The following is a 23,703-nucleotide window of genomic DNA, read 5'->3' as shown; positions in this document are numbered from 1 at the left end:
CATTATTGGACTCAACACAAAGGTAATAGTAAAAGTTAATGGCCTATGACATACAGGAGATCAGACTAGATTATCTAATGGACCCCTTTGGCCTTAAAACTTATGAATCTTTGAACCTCAAAATTTGTTAGCAATCTCCAAAGTAAAAGGAGAAGGAAAGGGAGAACAAGCCTGACAGTTATCTCTAGCAAGGCTACATTCAGTCCCATGTAAAATAATGGAACAATTATTAAGGGGTGAAAACATTGGGAAGAGGATAATAGAATTATGACCAATAAGCAGCTTGGATCATGCCAGGAAAATGTAATTGCTTTTTTGATAGTTACCAGCTTAGTGGATGGAGGGAACACAGTTGCTGGAACATATCTTGATTTTAGTACAGCATTTGATAAAGAGGCTCTCAAAATCTTAATAGATTAATATTCTTGGGTAGAAGTGCTATCATGTGGATTGAAAAATGGTTGATGGAATGTAAACAAAGGATAAGGATGAGTCATGACAAATGACACTGTACTGAGTTGTGAAGAGGTGGCCAGTTGGGTTGCCACAGGATTCGGTGGTAAGCCCAGTTTTATTTTACATATTTATTAATGTTCTGGAAGAAGAGATGAACAGCCTGTGAATTAAATTCACAGATGATACTGACTTAGGAGGTGTTGTTAACATCAGTCAGGCATGAGAAATAATACAAACGCAGGCAAAAAGGTTAGGAACAGCAAGAGTCAATGATAATATTTACATGTACTAAATGTGAGCATCTGTATGTCCTATGGGAATATTTGGGCACAATTAGGGAGTCTCATTGACAATTCGTTCATGCCTAATCAACAACTGGGGCAGCTATGACAGCCATACCATGACACAAAGTCCTCTGTACAAAATCTCAACCTAGGGATTTCATTTCTATAGTCCCAACAGTTTTTATACTTGGAGGTGCCTGGATTTTTTTTTTTGTTTTGTTTTGGTCTAGAATCAGTTTAGAAAGCTATTGCAATGAAGCCTCTTGGGAGCAGATCTCAGAGCCTTGCGTGTTGATTTCCTGTTGAAAAAGAAATCACTGACGCAGAGTGTTGATGTTTTCTTAGGGTTACTAACAAGAAGATTAAGGGGTGACTTGACTACACTCTATAAGCATCTACACGGGGAACAAATATTAATAATGGGCTCGTCAGTCTGGCACAGAAAGATATAATATAATCCAATGGCTGAAAGTTGAAGCTAGACATATTCAGACTGGAAATAGGTGGTAAATTTTTAACAGTGAGAGTAATTAACCCTTGGAACAATCTACCAAGGGTCATGATGGATTCTCTGTCCCTGTCAATTTTTAAATCAAAATTGGATTTTTTCGAAAAGATATGCTCTAGAAATTATTTTGGGGACGTTCTATGGCCTTGTGCTACAAGAGGTCAGACAACGTGATCACAATGGTGCCTTCCAGCCTTGGAATCTGTGCATCTACTTGTTTTATTTACACTATATGCACCAGTCCTTGAAAAGAAGTGGTCCAGCAGGCACAAAAGCAATCTGCTCTTTCAGGAATCTCAGCACCAACACAATGCCCAGTTTCCTGCAAGCAATTCTACCCAACAATTGATTGGTTACACAGATTAAGGCAGAGAGTAACCTCCCTTGCTATTTGCAAGAGCTTCTCCAAACTCAGTCTGACTCATAAAACTATCAATGCACCATTCTTCAAAGACTGCTTATATGAGAAGAAGAAGAAAAAACTTGTCAGACTGAATGTAATAGTGCCATCTGGTGATTCCATCTATAATAGCAAATTTAGTACCTTTGGGTACTTCACATTTAATGGGTATTTTTGAGATTTCACTATTATTTTTTGTGTTTTATGTACTGTGGCTTCCATCTCGAATGAATGAGTTTTCCATAAAAGGCAAGTCACTATGCTTTGCAATTTGTCCATTTACATGGATTCCTGATCCTTGCTGCTCAATTTCCAGTATAAGAATGTGAATGTAACATCTTGTTATACAGTGAAATACACTCAATTGATGAGAGTGCCTGCAAAAAACTCTGTGCCATTTCAGCTATATGGAAGACCAGCCACCACATTCCATGTGCAGCAGGGAGGGGAGGCTTCAAAGTGTGTCAGAGAGGGGAAGTTCCAAATGGGTTGATGTAGCTGGCCGGGAGAGGGCCAATGGAGCAGATCATAGCATCTGAGAGATTATACTTTGATTTTCATGGTGTCTAGATTAGATTATTGCAATGGCCAGGAATTGCAGTATAGGGGCTGTGCCTACAGAGTTGTGTCATAGAATCATAGAATATCAGGGTTGGAAGGGACCTCAGAAGGTCATCTAGTCCAACCCCCTGCTCAAAGCAGGACCAATCCCCACTTTTTGCCCCATATCCCTAAATGGCCCCCTCAAGGATTGAACTCACAACCCTGGGTTTAGAACGCCAAAGCTCAAACCACTGAGCTAACCCTCCCCCCAGTAGCCTGTCTGTAGACTGGGATGTGTGAATTTCTTCTCCAGCATCTCTTGCTTATATCCCTGTCCAAAGCCATTTTAGTCAGCTTTGTGCAGGGCAGAGGATATTTCAGCCATAGGGAATCTGATTTTTTAAATATATTTATGGAAGCCAAGTACCTCATAAATCAAATACTGATCCAAATTTTCGACCAGAAGGTTTTGATCTCTCAGCAGATTTCAAGAAATGTAGATATCATTTATAATTTTTATTGTATTTGCACATGCATATAGAAAGAGATAAGATGTATTTACCAAGAGAAAATATAGGAATCTCTCTTGCCTCTACTTTGTAGCCCACACAGCATGCAAAATCGAAACAGATTATGGGCTGAATTAGACCCCCTGGGTTTGTATGAATCTCTGCATGTTAGGATAATCATCATGTTTATCACATTTATCAAATTGTAGCACAGCAAAACAGTGATGTATACTGCATGTATAAACACTCCTACATATGTTCATTATTCAGTATTAGTATAGCATGAAAAGAAAAATAAAGCAACCTATTAAGGATTGCAATTGCCTTCTCAGAAACAGTGTCTAACCTGGCCATTAACAAAATACAGATTAATTATTTAAAAAAATGTATAAGACATATGGTATCCCTAGTGGGGCCCTGCAAGCCGGTGCAAATTTAGAGTAGCTTTAATGGTACTCTAAGTTACGCCATGGATCAGGGACAAAAAGAGGATGAAAAGCCACCATTGTCCCCCTCTTTTAGATGCCCTGAGCACTGCTCCTGCATACCGAAGGATCTGGATGAGAACACCTAACAGGGTGTAGGACGAAATCAATGACTTTAAAAGAGATTCAATTTTTCAATCTTTCAGATCTGCAGCATTGCCAGTGTCCAGTATTACTTGCAGAGATTACTTAGGGGCCAAAATTATCTGCAGAAGATGTTTAGCTATATAAGCATCTGAGTAAATATAGGTTTTGTTTTCAAGCAGTATTACCGGTTTCACCAGATAAAGCTGCCACTTGAATGTTTCATTCTGAAAACAAATGTTAAATTTCAATTAATTCTCTTTCTCCTTTTTTGTTTTTGTTTTTGTTTTTGTTTTCTCATGATGTAGCGAGGGAAGATCATTGGACCAGATCCTCAGCTGGTGTAAATTGCCATAGCTCTCTAGAAATCAGTAAAGCTATGTTATTTTACATGGTACTGAGGATCCTGTGTGAGGAGAGCTTCAAGTGGAGTTCTGCGCAGAGTTGCCACACATTATCTTGCACACTGAGGATGGGTCTCTGTGCTGGCTCTGAATAGGACGGAATGGAAGGCTCTTGCCGGAAGCAGACCGGCTGAGGGGATTACACAGATCTAGTGCCCTAACACTCCATGCAAGTGGTGCAGAGGGATTGAAGCTGGAATTCCAGCCCACAGCCGGGGATAGCAGCCATTGGCAGCAAAGGGGCAGTACTGCTGTCTTGTGCATTGGAGTTTGCCATTCCCTTCAGCCACTCCCACTCTTCACCCGCAGCAAGCCAATTACTCTGATTTTCTGCAGGCTATGTGAGTTCCACAACTATAAGAGGGTACCAAAGATAAACACAGGTTTATAGTGGGAATCTGATGAAGTGTCTAAAGAAAAAATTACCAATGAGGGGAGGCGGATCCTAACTAAGTGAGGAAGATACATCTGGTTAAATTGACTGTATCGAGCACAATAGATGAATCATGATGTGATGGTATTATTGGAAAGGATGTTACTGATGGAGCTGTCAGCAAGTATTCTAATAGCAAGCCTTCAATTTCATGTTTATGGGGGTTTAACCACCAAAAAAACTCAAACATACGTAACAAGGAGGAATGTAGGAAATGTTCAGTATTGTGCTGTTCAAAAGAAAGAAAACTGTCCCTCTATGTGCACTGCAGCTGATAAAAATTGCCAGAATGATTTTTCTCCATTTACTGACGTTAAACATTGTAATAGTGTAATGTCCTTATGATTTTCTAAATCTCATCTATAAGGAGATTATCTGCTTATTTAATTATTGAATCTCTTGTGGCAGAGGAGTCATTACCACTAGCAGATCTAACTCATCCATATATTTCCCTCCCTAATTAAAGGGTCTTTGCAATTTCAAAATAAGTAAATCAAAAGTAAAAACAGCTAGAAACAAGGGCATAAAATGAAGTGCCAGATTTTCAATTGCTCAGCACCCACAAGCAGGACCATATTTTCAAAACAGCTCAGCTCTCATTTGGACACCTAAATTAGAGCTAGATTTCAACAGTGCTCAACTCTCAACTTTTTGGAAACTCTGCCCCAACCTATAGGTATATGTTCTAAGGCTGTTGTGGCTTGTAAAAGTCATCTACATGTCACTGCCCCATTACATTATAGTCAGCATCAGCTCCCCCTCAGTGGACTTATGATGGAAGTTTGGCATACAGTATCATTATAGTGATCATGACTGTTACTGATTCAGTAGTTCCTATCACTAAAGGGAGAGTATAATTTACATGGTAACCAAGTAAATCAAAGGGGATTTTTTTTTATCATAGTGCCACAGAATACAGCTAAAAGCTGACCCAAGGGCTACTGTCTGAGTTCCCTCACTGAGGGCCAGGTGTCTGCTCCGCTAACCAGAAAATGCAAAAGTGGGGCTTAGTCGTTTCAATACAAAATGAAGGGAAAACCCTAAAATCCTGTCCGGACAAGCCATAGCATGTATCCACACTGCAGAGTGGCTCTCTTGTCAACAAGTGTTGTCAACAGCACTTGTGTTTCAGCCTGTACCTGCTGACAGGCCAGCTAGCTTGGGTATAAAACACCACCACACTCGAGCTAGAGGTTTTTGTGTGTGGATGAAAGGCAGGCTGGGGATGACAAACAGTCAAGAGCCCAATGTGTGAGACCAAAGAATCCAGCCCAGATGCCAGTTGGAGCACCCCCACGGCAAGCAGCATTTGGCAGTGCATGCAAACCAAGAGGATGTACAAAAAATTCAGCTAATGAATGTTTTCTTTGCAGCACACAGCTGTGTAAATATTACCTCAATATCTCCTGCCACATCCCTCTCACTCTTAGACATTGTGTGTATAGTGATACAATGGAACTTAGCATTTTTGTATCCCACTGTTGTATCCTGACACACCTAGGCCATAACACATTTGAGCTCTTAGCCCTGCCTGTGAAAACAACAATGCCACATGATGCAGACTATGACCTCATTTTTCTAAAGACAGCTTTACTAAAACGTTCCAGGATCCTAATAATGGAACTAGGTCTATTAAAAGCTTAATCATATTTACAATTACTGCAGCAAGATTTGCATGACACCCACTTATTATACTGTGGTAGATGAAAAGGAGCTGAGCCAGGGCCATGCCCCATTTACAGCTGCAACCCAAGTTCATTTCTATTCAGATTAACCTACATGAGAAGCTGTGTTAAGTTATAGAAACTTTCCTCAAATCTGCTTTTAAGTCAATATTCATTTGAAGCTATTTGCCTTTCCTATTTTCTCTGTGGTTGTTATGGAGATAAAATTCTCTCTGTATGCATTATGTATCCTTTATACAATAGGACAGTGAAGCTGACATTTTTGCATCACTCACTCACCATTTCGAGACAGATGCTTGCACCATCATGGACATAAATAATGAAATACTTTACTATGCTTTTTGGCTGGACATAAGGGACCTGTTGATTATTGAGCAGCCTCAACTTCCACTCACTTCCCCTCTACACTATGTGCTAATTTTCGGCCAGTGGAGCTGCGTAAGTGCAGATCCAGTCACCCCTCCTCAGGCTCTGCGCTACCTCCTGTATTCCTCTCCATGATGATTTATTTAAGTGAAGGGAAGCTTCTGCTGTAATGTGACCTCTCCATACAAAGGTGGGCTGTGGGAAGCATGGCACAGACACCAGCTATGCTAGCTCTGCAACTGTTTGGGGACTCTCTCCTGTGCTATGGAATCCTCATCTGGGGAGATGCTGGTGATTTCTGCCCCTTTTATGCTGTGGTGTAAAGGAGTGGAATGGGGGGCAGTGGAGTGGTGTTCCTCTGTTCAGATGGGACAGGAATGAATTTTCAGAATTCATCCTTTTTTTGGCCTCTTGCACTTTGGCTATCCATTGGCCTTTGCAGAGCAGCTTCTTAGGGATGAAAAACAATCTGTTATACTTTCAAAACGCCACAAACTAGCCTCAAATCCTTTTCAGACACTGTTTGCAACAAATAAATATTAACTACATAAACATGCTCGTCACCATTTATACTTTTGCCCTCCCTCAAGGTAACTTATTTAGATAGCTGTCTATGTGAATAGCTTTCATTATGAATAAAGCATAAAAGCCAGTGCATATCCACGAGAACTATTTTTCTATATTGAATACCTCTAACATAAAGGAAGATTGGATTTGACTGTTTTTGAACAAATAACCATTTATTGTGGAGGATTTTCATCGAGTTTCATTTTCTATTTTGAAGAAACAAGATCCTTGTGTCAAGGTAACAAATGGGTCACATTAAATCATAACTAAAATAATGAGACTATCTGCCACATTGGTTTACAGAGACAAGGTGAGTGAGGTAGTATCTTTTACTGGACCAACTTCTATTGGTGAAAGAGACAAGTTCTTGAGCTTACAAAGAGCTCTGTGGTAAGCTCGAAAGCTTGTCTCTCTCACCATCAGAAACTGGTCCAATAAAAGATACTACCTCACTCACCTTCTCTCTCTAATATCCTGGGACTAACATGGCCACAACAACTGTGTAAACATTGGTTTTCCAACAACTTCAGACTGTCACACTTGCTTGAACCTAAACTGGGCCAAAAATTCAGTCCCAACATCAAACAAACATAACATTGAAAAGCCACCAGAAAAATACTCTGGGCAGGTTTCTGCTATGCACAGTTGCTGCTACACACCATAAAACTGGTGCATTTTGCCCCCATGCTGAGCTGCAGAGATCTTCTCCTCACAAGGCAATCCACTGACACAGAAGTTCTTATGCCAGTGCCAATCCACCTCCCTGTTGCTGGCATGGTATAGAATAATGTGAGTGGTCAAGATGGCCTTTCACTACATCAATTTTCTGGTGTTTGGGAGTGCGGGGGCCTAGCAGAGAGTGTAAATTAGAGGAGCCTCAGCCAAAGGTGTCCGGTTCTGTATACAAAGGCAGCAGGATCACAATGTTGCTCAACTCCTGAAACTTCCTTTGCACATGCAGCCTGACTTGCTCTGTGTCCAGCACAATTGTAGCTGTGGTTCTGGCCCTCTGTGTTTATTCAGTGTTAATTCACCCACAAATCTCCATTTTTAAAATGATCATGAATCTCTTAACCTTAGCTCTAAATCCCAAAGTAATCACATAAGACCCTACCCATTAGACAATGAACAGAGATTATTCAGTTTCCTTGTACCACATCAAAACAGCAGCTTCCTTCCTCCCAGTGATTACAGTTGTGATTAACTGCAGGGTTCAAGGTGAAAAAATAATATGGTTCCAAGCATATATGGATTCCTCTAATCACCACAAAACACAGTGCAAGATATTTCAATTAGAGTATACCAACGTCACAAAATCAATTTCTTATCAGCCAAAAACACACATACCATAAAATTTTATTTTCAAAGCATAATCTCCAAATTAAATCTGTGTACCTAAAAAAATACACAGTACAAAAAACTAGTTCTTGGGTTCCCATATTCACAAATGGCACCGGCTTTGTGCTCTGTATTTAGAATACAATGTTTGGTTAGATTCTAATCTTCTTGGAGAATGTCATTATCTCTTTCGACGGCAAATAGAGGCCCAAAGTGTCAATTTCCTTCTTAAAGTCTTTTATCCATACAAGCTTTATACAGGGTTAGACATCCTGTCTGCCAGTAGCTCAGTTGGCAATTTTTCACAGTCATACACAGAAAAATTGTGTGCCGGCATATCATCCTAGATAAATTACACATTTCAGACGAGGCTTGTATGCACAACACCACCACCTCTGCCCAGTTCATACCAGGGAAAAAGTAAGAACAAGTCCTCTAATGTTAAACTAGATAAGTTATGCAATGGGGACACAATAAATTGAACAGACCAGGCCAGCCATGCATAGAGAAATAATTTACATACTTTATGGAAAACAGCAAGGTACCTGCACAAAAATTATATCATTCTCTTTCACATGTATAATTCTTTGGGATCCTACTAACACATTTTTTCTCAGCTCTCTGCTTAGCCACAAATACAACTGCAGTGACTAACAGTTGGCAAACTTTACTACTGTCTTAAGTCTAGGTACTGGATCTAAACATCTAAAGGTAATGGATATTATGCAAGCAATTCCTTCCCATTAAACCCCAGTGTACATTTTATCTTTTCAGAAAGTGTTAAGTCTTACAACCTAAGTAAAACAATAGCAATTTTACATTTCTTTACATTTTCTTGTTAGAAAGATAGCTTCATATTTTTATTCCAAATATTTTTCTAGGGAATATTATTGCATGTAAATTCAATTTCATACATATCTGTATACACACATAGGTGTATACTCACAATAATATACACACATTAATACATAGACACATGCTGGAAATACATACCTTCAGTTTATTTCAGACAAACAAGCTAGCTATACATATTTGTTACTTCTGGACCTTGGGACTGCTTTACTTTTGATACTAGAGATACCGGATATAAAATCATATCTCTGGTAGACACAAAGTAGAGCAGACTCTAAGATAATACATTTACAGCTTCTTAAATGAATTTCCCCACATCCTCTAAACATGTAATATGTTGATTGATTTTAGAGCCACAAAGCAGGATGAAAAGGATCTTTCTTAGAGAAAGGAAGTCAGCAACACTTGGCGAATGTTAAAGCACATTTTAAATTAAATGTGTAATCCATATTTGGATAATCAACTTGAAAGTTTAGGAACATTTCTGAGAAAGGGAAAATAACGCTTTTCTATCACATCAGCTACCCACCTTTTTTTTAGCTCTAGTCAGAGGCCACCAGAAGCAATTTAAAAGAGTAGGGATATGATTAAAGATGTGAAAAGAGGAAGTTTTGTTCCTTCTGGCCCATTCAGAAAGTTCACTTACTGAACTTTACTCATGTTCAAAGTATGATTTCAAATGAAATAAAATATAAATAAAACAAACAAAAGAGGATTTTTTTCAGTCATCTGAGATACATAACTTGTAGAACATGTAAAATCTCATCATTTCTTCACAGTAGGCTGTTTCATAGGACCTATTTCCATTTTAAATATGCACCCTAGCCAAGAAACAACATGCCAAATTATTTTCAATTTGTTCAAATCCATCTATCTACTGCTGTTTTGTTTGATGATGAAATAATGACAAATACAACTGTTTGGGCCCCAATAAGTATGTATGTAATAATAAATATTACTTAGTGCTCGTATAGTGCTTTTCATCCATAGATCTCGAAGTACTTTTTCTAAAGTGGGTAAGTAATTGTGATCCTGGGAGCCCCTTAATGCCAACTGGCAGAGTACCCAACATACTGAAAGTCATATCAGGTGTGACACTGTCCCCTGTTGTCATAATACGTATCAAAAAGATGTCTTGTAAGCAATCATACGTAAACTGGTGACATGCTGGTCCTGAAAATCACTGAGTGATGTATGTATGGGTTACATACAGGGAGTTATAGAGGTGTGCTGAGAAATATGTTCTTCAAATGTGGTTGAGCAGCAGTGCATACATTAAGCCTACCCTAGACAAAGGAATATGGTTTCCCCTTTCTGACCAGCCTGATAACAGGCAGAGGACAATTAAAGTACATTTACACACAAGGTAAACAACCTCATCAAGCTAACAAGCAGGGATAAGACAGTTTAACAATCATGCCAGGGGACAGAATCTGCATCCCAGGAAGCCCTGCTAGCCCTTGAGTCAGACACAATGGACTTTGGGTAATATCAGAAGAGGAAGAAGACGTTTTAGGAATCCATCACTTAGGGAACATGGGGAACAGCATCCTCTGAGCCTGTGAAAGCTGGACCTCCCGGCCAGGAGTGCTAGGGCTGCTGGTAAATTAATGTAAGTAAGAAAACTGCTTTAGACAAAAAGATTGTAACTTGCTAAAGTTAAGTTTTAGTCTCTATAAAACATGTTTTGTTTTGTTTGTAACCATGACTGTCTCTTTTTCCTCTTGCTTCATATAATTGAGATCTCTGTTCTTTGTTAATAAACTTATTCTTAGTTTGACCATAAACTATCTCAGTGCCATTATATTGAATTACAGTGCGAGTTCTCTGCTAAGTTAACAGGCTGGTGTACACTCTGCTCTTTGGAGGTAGTGAACTTAATAATTTCTGAGTGTCTAGTGAGAGGGGACTGGACACTGCAGAGAGATGTCTCTGGGGACCTGGCTTCACTGATCATTGCCACGAAGGCAAGGTTTGACTGACAGAGTCTTGAGGACTATGCTGGTAAAGCAGATGGGCCACTGTGGCAGGGAGCTGACACAGTCTAATCTCCAGCAAAGCTCACTCCCGCTGAGACAGCGGGATAACACAGTGGCTGACAGTTCTGGGTCTCCTCAGCGGAGCATCCCAGTAATATTATCCTCATTTTCCATGTGGGAGAACTGAGGCACAGAATGGTGAAGTGATTTGTCAGAGGTCAACCTGCAAGTCAGTGGCAGAGCGAAGAACAGAACCATGTCCAGTAACTGACTCCATGTCCTATCCACTGTACCCCTCTGCCATTTGGTATGAGGACAGATATATGCACTTGGTTCTTTTTCAGCTAATCTATCATCTGGATCCTTGCAGACATGTGTCTTATCCTAAAATAATGAACCATAATCATATTTTAAAAAAACCTCATCCAATGAGTTGGATGACATACACTGAACAAAATTTTAAGATCCAGGCCGGCATCTTTGTTGGGATCCCACACAAGGGTTTTGCATTCCAATGTCCCTTTGCTTCCCTGCTAGCTCTGTTCTTGACAGATAGCACAGATAAAAAATAATATGAATCCTTAGTTACCTCATCCTGTTGGCGCCCAAGAAGAGCAAAGATGTGGAGGTACACTGTAGTGGGCTGGCTCACACCACATGCATATCCATATCCACAATGAACACAGCATATCTTGGATTTTCTTCTGATGTCTCCAGTCAGCCACCTAGGATGTTAAGATTGGGTTGGCTGCTTGGGAGAGCTGATAAAATGAGTGCAGTGTTTTTTATTTTTGTTTTTGTTTTTTGTTTAGGCAGAAATGCAAATAAATACATACATTTGAAAAAATCAAGTTTTATGCAAAAGGTCATACTCAGCCCTGACAGCATCACTTTAAATAAGACACAACTAAATAATTTGTCTTTTAAAGTGTTGGCCTTTTAGACAGGTAAATATAGCATTGTCCATCAAAGAATGTCATGTTACAATTATTAATAAAGTAAGCCTCCCTCACCTTGGGAAAGGAAGTATGATTATTCCCATGTCACAGCTAGGAAAATGAAAAAATAACATGCCCAAGATCAGAGGCACAAAACATTTCAACAAATATATTTTTTTTCTATCCTGGATTTTCTTCTTCAGATTTTATATTGTTCATCCAGAATCACATATTTTCTTTAGAGAGGAGCCAATAAAACAGAAGCCTTGGTGACAGCTCATGTACAGAAACTCTTCAGAAGAAGTTGTGGCTGCCTAAATCAGCACCATGCCTACAACTGCCCTTTTTCCGGGAGGCAGAAATAGGCTTGGCCCAGCCGTCCTGGCATGCTTTGAGAATGCTCTGAGCATGTGTAACCCACACACCTCTTGGGTGTGTTGTTCTGTCCCATCTAGTGGCACCGAGACCACTTAGAGAGAGAGATTAATGAGTCTGCTCTACAGCCTTAGCGAAGAGTCAGTTGGCTTTTAGCTCATGCAGTAGAGGCTCATGCACTAAGCTCCAGAGGTCCCTGATTTGATCCTGCCCACCGACGACCGGGATCTGTTGGTGTTACAAGTGGCGGCTCTTCTGGGATTTCAACTGGGAAGTCTCTGAAGCTTGGGATGCGCTTCCTCAGCTAAGGGAAGTATGTAACCCACACACCTCCTAGGTGTGGTGTTCTGTCCCATCTAGTGGCACCGAGACCACTTAGAGAGAGAGAGATTAATGAGTCTGCTCTACAGTCTTAGCTAAGCGCCAGTTGGCTTTTGGCTCATGCACTAAGCTCCAGAGGTCCCCGGTTCGACCCCACCCGCTGACGACCAGGGTCTGTCAGCATTACACACGCTCAGTATGCTTCAAGTTTGCTAATGAAGCTGTTAGTCCATGTGGAGGAGAGGACTGGACACAGGAGTTAAAGTGCTCATAACCCCTTGGGACTCTTTCACAACTCCATGTTGCAGAACTGTGCTTCAGGTCAGCCTTTCCAGCCTCCTGATTTGCAAGAAGGATTGACTTTCCTAGGTCAGCAAATTTCAGAAGATCCCTTACATTATTTACTACATAAAGTACAGAATTTTAATAGAAGCACAAAGAAAACTTGAACTCATATCTGTGTGCTATACCATATACCAAAGTCAGGCACCTTATTCACAAGACTATGCACACACTTCACTCAGCTAGCCCCTTCTCCCTGAATGATGATCAGTCTCCCAGGAGGACCCTACCTAATAATATGAATGTCAAAGTCAGCCAATATTAATGTAAAGAAAAAAATTAAATTGCTTTCAATAGAAGCTAGGGTTTGAGTACAATGTGTCGGTACCAAGCTTTTCATTACTTCAGATCTTCATGAACAACGGACTGAGGACTTGATACTGCAAACTCCTAGTCAAGTGAGCAGTTCTTGCCCATTGACCTCAGCATAACTATTCTTGTGAGGAATAGTTTGTAGGCTTGGGACTTTATTTCACTTTCATCTTATTTATAGCTAAGAAAGCCTGAGCTGCTGTGACAATGATGAGGAGGTGTAGTACCCAAATGGTGGCCTACAGATAGTACATGAGCTTACAGAGGTCAGGAGTACACACAATGCTTCTGGGAACCCAGGGTGAGTACACTCAGTGATAGCCCCTATTATATTTGTACAATTTCCTTCTTCACAGACCCACAGCCTCTGGCCAGTGCACAGGAAGTGTAGACTACTCTGAGTTGCATGCATGGATGTCAGCAATGGTGCCTCCTATCTTTGCACTACTAGGACATGATCAACCACATGGCCTGTATCCTGCATTGAGGGATGATGGAGCAAAAGGGTTTAATAGATTTCAAGGCCAGAAGAGACCATTAGATGATCTAATCTGATCTTCTGCATAACACAGGCAAAAGAATTTTGCCCCATTAACCATGTATTGAGCCTGATAACATGTGTCTAACTAACGCATATCATCTCCCAACTCCTCTGCACTATGCTAAAGCTGCTGTAATTTGGCCTTTATGGTTTCTGGTTACTGATACCAGTGAGATGGATTTAGAAGTGGGTGGACTGGATCTTTTATGTCAGTGGTTTTGGGTTTTTTGGTAAACATAGAAGTAAAAGCTTTGTGATATTTGATGTATATCTGCTGCTAACAACAAAATTTATCCTTTGCTGGGCCAGCATTTAGACTAGACTGTTTGCTGCTAAAGACCATCTTTTTATAGAATAAAAATGACTAGAGACAGTGGTTTTATAGGGTCATGTTACTTTATAAGGAAAAATCTCTCTGGAACCCATACACCTATACCATTTAATGACCATAGGGACACTGATGAATCAAAATGAATTCAGTGACTGCCATGAAGGCTGGATGGTAGAATATGACAACATCACATTAGGGTAATACCTGGTATCTTGCAGGAAAGATCATCTTCAGAGTTGGCTAAAGCCATAAAGCCAACACCGTGCCTCTCAATAAAATGAGACACATTAATAATATATATACATTTGGATTTCCAGTAGGCTTTCAATTTGATTTAGCTGAATTTAGGTAAATTACCAACAATCAAACAGGGCTTCTGTATTTTGGTATAAAATTTTACTTTACACTGTGATTCTAGGAAACTGATAAATATTACTCTATTGCATATTGAACAGAGAGACACGACAGCTTTTCAGAGCCCTGTGTCCTACTAAAGTTTAAAGTTGTCTTGATGGCATCATTTCCTTCTCGCTATGTCTGAAAAAACTGCATCTACTTTACAAATAAGATTGATTCATCTTTTAGAAGGCTAATTGTCAATGGACATTTAAAAGGAAATCTGGAGGGATATTGTGTTCCTATTTTTCCTGCCTGCACGCTTGGAACAAACAGCACTGCTTCATTTTCCTGCCATATTTTAGAAAGTTAAAGTAAACATGGTGATCACACTGTTTACTTTAATTTTCTGCAGTGTGCCAACAAAGCCGCAAATTGGCAGTCAGCATGCAAGAGGCAGCCAGTGTTGAAATGATAGAGTTGCTTGAGAAAGCTTAAATGGTGCCAGGCCATTTTTCTCTGTTTCAGAAATAAAAGATTGACTTCACTTAAGCTTCACTTCCACACTCTGCTTTTCTCCAAAAGTCTGAAAGTTTTTTGGAATGGAGGAAGTCAGGATTACAAGCAACATGTAATTTACATGGCCAGTTCAGTTCTCTGTAGCTTGTAAGGATGTTTTGTGTACAAAAGAAAAAGGTCACCCTTTTTATATAAAGAAAAGGATTTATGAAAGTGGTAGATATATTCTATTTATTTGTGCAAAATCCACAGAAATCTTGCATGAAAGGAAGTTAATTCTCTGATAAATCAGTCCTATTTGGTTATATTTTCACCATAATGCTAGCTTCATGCTTTACCTTGTTGTTAGCTGTGCAAGTTCAATTACAGATGTCAGGAAATATGCAGGCCACATGCATTATATTCAAATAATATACAACCAGATGCAATATATTCAAAATATACTCCCACTATTATATATGCCTCCAAACCGAGCCCTAGAAGGCAAATGGTTGCATTCTGTAAGGTCATTCTCTCTGTGTCATATTATAAATAGAGAGTTAGGGACATAGATCTTTTACAAGAAATAAGAGAAATGTAAGGTTATTTTGCAGCAAGGAAGTGTAAAGTTTGAAAAAGTGACTCATCTGTAGCTTTCTGGAGGATTATATGCAGACAGAATTTATCACGGGGTAAATTATAATGCTAATACATAAAAGATGCCAGTTCCTGCAAACAGTCATTCCCATAGCTATGCTCACTCCTACACATATTCCCACTGAAGACAATGGGACTAGGCACGGAAGTAACTGTTTGCAGGATTGGATGAAAGCATGCTTCCTGAAGGTCCAAAACATGACCTAATTGAAAACGCCTGAAGTCTGGTGGGAAAAAATCCACACGGTTCTAAAAGGATAATTATTTTAAAATCCATGATTTTGACACCAGGAAATTAAATTCATATATATATGTGTATCTCTATCTAGACACAGTGAGTCCAATAATTTTGTGTGCTCTGCAGTCACTTAGCCAGCTGGCAAAGAGAGGACAAGTTAACTAACAAACCCCATTCCCTAAGGTATGCTGACATCAGTGATTCATGATTGATCAATGATAGTGCTGGGAAATAAGTAACAGGACTATATTGCCTTGTGCTCCACAATAAACTCAGAGGGAAATGTCTAAGTGCATCACATTGAAAAGACAGACTTGGCACGGAAATAATTTTTACAAGTACTTAAAAGGTGTTACAAGCAACTGAGTGTAAAGAGACAAATTAAAACCACTTAGAAATAATTGAAAGTGTCCCTTTAAATAAAGAGGGACAGTTTTATATAAACTGACTTGGAATTAAACTGACAACGGGTGTGTTTTGATGTTAAAAGCATTTTACAGAGAGAGAATCATATCATGAAGACAAAAATGGAGCTTGAACTTCTTTTTCAAAAGAAAGAGCTACTGTGGTTTGGTTGGTTATCAGCGAAAAGATGCAATACAGAGTAGAAGATAGGCTTACGCAGTGCAACATTATTCATGTTAATGACAGTAATTATGACTGTTACAACCTTTCTAAATAACAAAAATTCTTACATAATGACATTATATGCACTATTTAGAAAAAAATGCTTATGTTAACGCATGATTGATGGTCTTCTTTGAAGGTGACTGAATTATCATCATAAAAGCCTAAAATTATTAATTGAAGAGACATGTGTAGCTTGCTGTGCTGCATGCTCTGTCTAGAACAACAAGATCTAATATATCATTAAACAACTGCAGCTTTGCTCTACTTTTTTTAGCTTTAAACTAATTACGATGGGGTGTAGCCTGACTACATTTTTAATCCTTTTTAGAGCTATCCAATTAAATTGAACCTGTTTATGCTATTAGACGAATACATACAGTGTTGACAATGTTCTGCATAACACAGCCTCTCTTTCAGAAAGAACATCCCACATATGAACTGCGCTATTAAGCTGGAGGGTAAGTGACTTTGGTGATTTTAGAGGTAGTTTGTTATAGAAACTGTTGGTCTCACCTAACTGAGGCCTCTAAGGGGATGTCTACAGAGCAAAGAAAAACCCATGCTGGTCCATGCCAACCGACTCGGGCTCACAGGGCTCAGGCTGTGGGGCTGTTTCATAGCTGGGTAGACTTCCAGGCTTGGGCTGGAGCCCGGGCTGTAGGACCACGTAATGGGAGGATCCCAGAGCTCAGGCTCCAGCCAGAGACTGAAAGTGTCCATAGGAATGAAGCAGCCCTGCAACCCGAGGCCCACAAGCCTGAGACGGCTGGCACGGGCCAGTCCCAGGCTTTTCTTTGCTGTGTAGACACACCCTAACAGTCTTGATTTCACCGTGATGCACCATGAATCGGCCTGGAAGCTGCCTTGCTTGAACACTTTTAGGAATTTGGTTTGAAGGATTGAGCTTCCTGACACTTAGCATAACTCTATACAGCTAATCAAGCCTGAGGCTTTGAGAATGACTGATACTTTTGTCTTAAACTGGTGTAAATGGTAACCAATAAGTGTCTCTAAGTCTTTGGGGGGGGGTGTTAAAATAAACAAAATATAAACATTAAAAATATCTCAGACCTTGGGGAGGAAGGATAGTGAAAGAGGAGATAGTGATCTTTGCTGTGAATTTAATTGCTGACTCATAATTGCTCCTCACTGAAAAAATATCCTAGTGACATGATAATGGGGTAGAAGGAAATGTGAGTTGCAAATAATATTAATTGAAATTCTTGGATTTTTTTCATTGAATAATTATTCACAAATAGAGATTTTGATTCTGCAAACATGTATTCAACATTGCAATCAATTAGATTAACTGGTCTAGTGGATAGATCATTGGACTGGGATTCAGGTGACCTGGGTTTTTTGTCACTACAGTTTTTCATTAATTGATCAGGTATATTTACACTTAAACATTCCCTAGACACATGCAGGGAAGGCAGCTTTCCCAGGCAAGCACCTTCAAGTCCTATGCTTTCATAAAAAGAAAGTAAATTTCTAGCCTTTAGGTTTATAAACCTGAATCAAGGGCTCCCAAGTGCAGAGATGTTTTCTTTATTTTTCTCACAGCTAGCTCCGTGCCTTTGTTTCTGCTCAGAGCTTTGCCAAGGTGCACTAGGGGAAGCTCTGACCAGGATCCAGTTACAGTTCATGACTGCTGTTAAAGACGTAGTGAGCAGCAGTGAAAACCGACAAGAACCAGGTCACAGTGCTGCAGCTGGGCATAGCCTGACAAGCAGCTGGAGCAGCAGAGGCAGACCCTACAGCTATTCACTGCAAAGGGCAACTCACAAATGAAGGCTGGGGGAGAGGAAGAGTATAGAGACCTCACTTACATCAGCCTGGAAGCAGAGAGATGGATAGAGTAGCAGGACCTCCCTTTCTCTCCGCATATGTTCCAGAAGCCCAGAATGCTGAGAGTAGAGATTGGGATGGGAGAGGGGAACAGAGAGAAAGAGAAATTCCTTAGCCCTTCCAGCAGCCAGAGGGATATGACCGGAGATGAGGGAAGCTTCAAAGTAATCAGATACCTATCAGATACCTATGAAAGATGGAGTCCCCCAGGGACAGATTCCTGTTAGGAATCCCAGCTTACTTCCCTTTCCAGCAGCTGGGGTGAAAGGGGGAACATTGGCTTATCAGTTATTAATATTAGGTGTCTAGAAAAGTTGAAAAGCCTTATGTGCAAGAGAATTGGTGTGAAGGAGTATGGAAGTGGCAGTATTGCCTATCCAAGCTTCAAAAATACTGAATCAGGCCCCTCCAAAGTCATGTCATCATCTTAAAATCCATGAGATTAGTTTGACATAATGTATTTAGGACTCCTTTTATTTGTCTTCTGTTTTACTAGTCTTTAGGGTTCACTTTTTCAAGCTTTTCTCCACAGAAAGTTTTTTTTTTTATTAAAGTTGAGACTCTCACTTAGTCACAGGGCTCCAGGATCTGGGGCTTTAGGAAAAACATCAGATATTATGAGAGTTGGTTGGTAGCACTGAGGTGGACAACAGTGGAAAAAGGCAGACAATCAATGTAGAACTTGTGGCACCTTAGAGACTAACAAATTTATTTGAGCATAAGCTTTCGTGAGCTACAGCTCACTTCATCGCATGCTTATGCTCAAATAAATTTGTTAGTCTCTAAGGTGCCACAAGTGCTCCTTTTCTTTTTGTGGATACAGACTAACATGGCGGCTACTCTGAAACCAATCAATGTAGATGATCTATATAACTATTCTTTCCCATAAATTGTGTACTTCTATTCTTGTAATCTTTCCAGAGGGGTGGGGGAAGAGGAGGAAATAAGAACAAATAGCTGACAGTAACTTGGGGAAAATATATAATTATCTATCATAGGAAAGAAAAGACAAAGTGGAACGAAGTGCAACAGGGAAAGCAGGTCTAATAAAACAAGAGAGATGTAATATGGTAAATTATATTAGAATATTAGATAGAAAGTTGATTGACAAGTTGCAATAAAATACAGTACCCACTATTACTTTAAATGACCAGGGATAGCACTTCAGTTTTTTAGCCTTGGTAGCATGTCAGCATAAGTATTATTCTGGTTATAAATTTAGTCCTCAATAGGTACTGGGTATATTTTTCATGCCCTGTAGCAATGTACGTAGGTAAAATATGTTTACCGTGACAGAAATGTATGCCATTTCCTGTGAATCCTGGGGAGCAATAGCAGCCTTGCACTCCACCCTTAACTTCACACTCCGCATCTTTATGGCACGTCATGCTGCAGTTCGGAGAAGTGTAGCCATAGTCCAGCAGACTGGACACAAACACTGAAACAAATGTAAACCATGTTTGTTTGTTTCTAAAATGCATACTGAATTCTAAAATCAGATATGGGCAGGACATACCAAGCCAACTGGGGGCGTTCCAGCAACCAGACACGTAGACGAACACAATATGTTAGGGAAGAGCCAGCACAGCTTTTATAAAGGGAAATCATGTCTCACCAATCTATTAGAATTCTTAGAGAGAATTCTAAACCCAAACATGTGGACAAGGGTAATCCAGTGGATATAGTGTACCTGGATTTTCAGAAAGCCTTTGATAAGGTCCCTCACCAAAGGCTCTTTAGCAAAATGGGCAATAATGGGATAAGAGGGAAGGTCCTCTTATGGATGAGTAACTGGTTAAAAGATAGGAAACAAAAGGGTAGGAATAAATGGTCAGCTTTCACATTGGAGAGAGGTCCCCAAAGATCTATACTGGGACTAGTGCTGTTCAACAAATTCATAAACGATCTGGAAAACAAGGTAAACAGTGAGGTGCCCAAGTTTGAAGATGATACAAATTACTGAAGATATTTAAGTTCAAAGCTGACTGTGAGGAATTACAAAGGGATGGTACAAAACTGGGTGACCGGGTAATAAAATAGCAGATGACATTCAATGTTGATAAATGCAAAGGGATGCACATTGGAAAACATAATCCCAACTATACATATAAAATGATGGGGTCTAAATTAGCAGTTCCCATTCAAGGAAGTGGTCTTGGAGTCATCGTGGATAGTTTTCTGAAAACATCTGCTCAATGTGCAGCAGCAGTCAAAAAAGCTAACAATGATAGGAACCATTAGGAAAGGGATAGATCATAAAGCAGAAAAAATCATAATGCCACTATATAAATCCATGCTATGCCCACACCTGGAATACTATGTGCAGTTCTGGTTGCCCCATCTCAAAAAAGATATATTAGAAATGGAAAAGGTACAGAGAAGGCAAAAAAAAAATGATTAGGGTCCTGAACAGCTCCTGTAAAAGGAGAGATTAAAAAGAGTAGGACCTGTTCAGCATAGAAAAGATATGATTTAGGGGGCATATGATAGAGTTCTATAAAATCATGAGTGTCATGAAGAAAGTAAATAAGGAAGTGTTATTTACCCCTTCATATAACACAAAAACCAGGGATCACTCAATGAAATTAATAGGCAGCAGGTATAAAACAAACATAAGGAACTACTTCTTCTCTCAATGCACAGTCAACCTGTGGAACTCATTGCCAGGGGATGTTGTGAAGGCCAAAATTAGTATAACTGGGTTCAAAAAAGAATTAATTAATTTCAGGGAGGATAGGTCCATCAATGGCTATTATCCAAGATGGTCAGGGACACAATCCCATGCTCTGGATGTTCCTAAACCTCCGACTACCAGAAGCTGGAACTGGAAAACAGGGGATGTATCACTCAATAAATTGTCCTGTTCTGTTCACTCCCTCTGAAGCACTTTGTACAAGCTACTGTCAGAAGACAGGACATGGGACTAGATAGAGCATTGGTCCAACCCAATATGGCCATTCTTAGTTTTTATGTAAACATTAAAGAGTATGGTATCACTGAAGTGGTACAAAGGATTGAAGCTCCAGTCCTGTAAAAACGTATTCAATGAGACTTCTTACATAGTCAAAATTCAGTACACATTTAAGCCTTTGGAGTATTGGAACCTGTGTTCAACAAGCTTAAAATGATGATCAACATAAAACGTACATAGTGGAGTGGGAAAAACCTTTGAAAGGTTTTCAAAGCTTTCTACTCCTTCCCATTGAAGAGGCAGATACTTGCCTTTGTATCCAGAATTATGCATGGAGTGTAATCCAAACTACTCAACAATAACCAGGTGAAAAATACCAGTGAGAGTTCCCCCGATCAATTTTTAAACCACGTCTACCCATATCTAGTTAACACAGAACATAGTCACAATCTGAGAGAAGATTTAATTCCCATGGAACAACATTTGTAGCATTATCATTTTAAAAAACCCTCCAAATCATTTTAAAGGAAGTCTTTTTAAATATCATGTCTGTGTTCCAAAAGTGCTACCTTCTACGTTCTCTCACTAAATGATTCCTGAATTAAGAAGCTGCTTTCCCATTGTATACATGTGTATAGTTTTCAACACAAAGAAAGACAGAGGAACTGCTGACTTTGAGGAAACTAACAGTTCACAAAAAATTATACATGCCCACTGACATAAATATAAATCATTAAGAAAACCAGGCAGCTAACACTGGAGGGGAAAAACACTTCTGACTTTGTACTTTATAAACCATGAGAAAAGACATAAGGAAAGTTACAAAACATAAAGCCCCTTCTTGGTACTCCCTTCCCCTGCAATTCTGCTTCTCTCTACCAAAATATCATGCTGGATACTTGCTAGTCTAGTGTTACAATTACAGCTTTCACTGCCCCTGAAAAGTTCACTGAAAAGTTGCTTTACTGGACAAATAAAAATGTCATGAAAAACTCAAAATATTAAAAATTACATATTTGTTTAAAAACTATATACAAACCAAATCAATTCATTTCCTCCCAAATTTCATCTTCTCGTTCATTTATTTTTACTGTTCAGAGTATCTTTCAGATATCAGAAGCAAAAAAGCTAGAGGAGAAGTGAAGTCCAAGAACATCCCTCACCAAGACAAATCAATAGCTTTGGCTTTACAGAGCAGATTACAGAATGAAATAAATGCAAGCATTTGAGGGATTCAGAGAGCGAATACCGATGACTTTGAGATGTTGGGGTTACCCTGATGCGATGGGATAGTCAAATGCAGCAGCAGCACTAACCAGAGTTCTGAGGAACGTTTTAATCATTGTTACCCATGAGTTTTCCCCTCAGCTGCCACTGATTCTGTCCTTTGCCTAGCCCCTGCAAAGTTGTCCCCCAGTTTCATCTTTCCACCCCCCCGCCACCTTCTTCCACCTGCCCCTCACTTATTTGGGAAGGAAAATCACCTACCTAGGAGAGGGAGTAGTTTCATTGGGGGTACTGCTATGCAGTGCTTGGAGTTGAGCCCCTGTGTAACAGAAGAACCTGCCCTGCCTTAGAATGTATGAGCATGTGCGAAGTGCCTGTACACGCCCATTAGGAACGTGAAACCCCAGTGAAGCTGCTGGCCCTACCCTGCCCTTTACCCTGAGCCTCATTTCCCCCCACAAAAAAACTCTTTAGTGACTCAGGAGCTGGAGAGGCAGGGTAGAAAAGGAGAGGAACAGATCTGCAGGGGAAGATAAGGAGCAGATGAGAGAGCATAGGGCAATAAGCCGGCAGGGGTATGGAATGGAGTAGATCAGGGGGTGAGTAGGCTAGAGGAGTAGTTTGAGGGGCTTAGAGGGCAGTGGAGGGATGGAAAAGCAGATTGTTATGGTGGTGGAATAGATGGTGGGGGTGGTGGGTGGCAAGACAGATGAGGGACAGATCAGTGGCAGGGAGGGTGGAGGCAGATTAGATAGTGGAGTGGGGGTGGAGCAGACAAGGGACTGGGAGGGTAGCAGTTGCAGAGTGTAGAGAGGGAGGGGTGGTGGCGCAGATTGGAGCAGGGGAATAGTGGACAAATCACAGAGGATGGGAGGAACAGACAGACTGAGGAATGCAAGGGGTTGGTAAGCAACTCAGAAGCTGCTGCATGCTTCCCCTGGCTAGTCCCTGTCAGAATCTCTGAGAGAAGACCCCTACTGTAGTTGCTCTTGTCCCTACTGCTTTCCTCATTTTGAGGAAAGTCCTGATTTCTGCCAGGCTTTGTCACTTTAAGGGTAACAGCCTGAGAAAAAGTACAGGAAATCCACTGAACTCTGCTTTGTGAGGAAAACAAAGACATGGAGACAGGGAGGAAGGAGGCAGGAAGACAAACACAGGGCTGGGAATGTCAGGAGTAGAAGGAGCCAGCATTTCTAAGGATTTATGTGACTGAAGCTGAAAGTTATGCAGTAAGGCGTATTCAAAAAGGTTGATTCAGCAAAGCACTTAGACACTTGTTTACTGCTAATGATTGTCATAATCCCA

The 23,703-nt window shown here is 40.1% G+C and overlaps 1 protein-coding gene across 10 annotated transcripts in view; it reads right to left on the bottom strand.

The window, feature by feature from the left end:
- The window catches only part of ADGRL4 (adhesion G protein-coupled receptor L4), a 99,149-nt gene extending 76,033 nt beyond the window's left edge, over positions 1 to 23,116 (bottom strand). For 5 of the 10 annotated variants that reach the window (XR_012160436.2, XM_073357250.2, XM_073357257.2 and 2 more), the window contains exons 1-2: positions 22,660 to 23,115; positions 19,549 to 19,698 (exon numbers count right to left, since the gene is read on the bottom strand). Coding sequence is in view for 8 of the 10 variants with exons in the window: in XM_073357250.2 (XP_073213351.1) it covers positions 19,549 to 19,698; positions 22,660 to 22,681 (172 nt within the window). In the remaining 2 variants the exon portion in view is untranslated. Of the gene's footprint in view, positions 1 to 11,482; positions 11,619 to 19,548; positions 19,699 to 22,659 lie in introns of those variants that run through there. The other 5 variants (XM_073357253.2, XM_073357256.2, XM_073357252.2 and 2 more) reach the window with 5 other exon arrangements.
- Positions 23,117 to 23,703: the final 587 nt, after the last annotated feature.

The sequence above is a fragment of the Lepidochelys kempii genome, chromosome 8 (assembly GCF_965140285.1).
Source record: "Lepidochelys kempii isolate rLepKem1 chromosome 8, rLepKem1.hap1, whole genome shotgun sequence".
Taxonomy (NCBI): domain Eukaryota; kingdom Metazoa; phylum Chordata; order Testudines; family Cheloniidae; genus Lepidochelys; species Lepidochelys kempii.
Note: the sequence above shows the minus strand (reverse complement) of the source record. Positions and strands in the feature narration are given on the sequence as shown.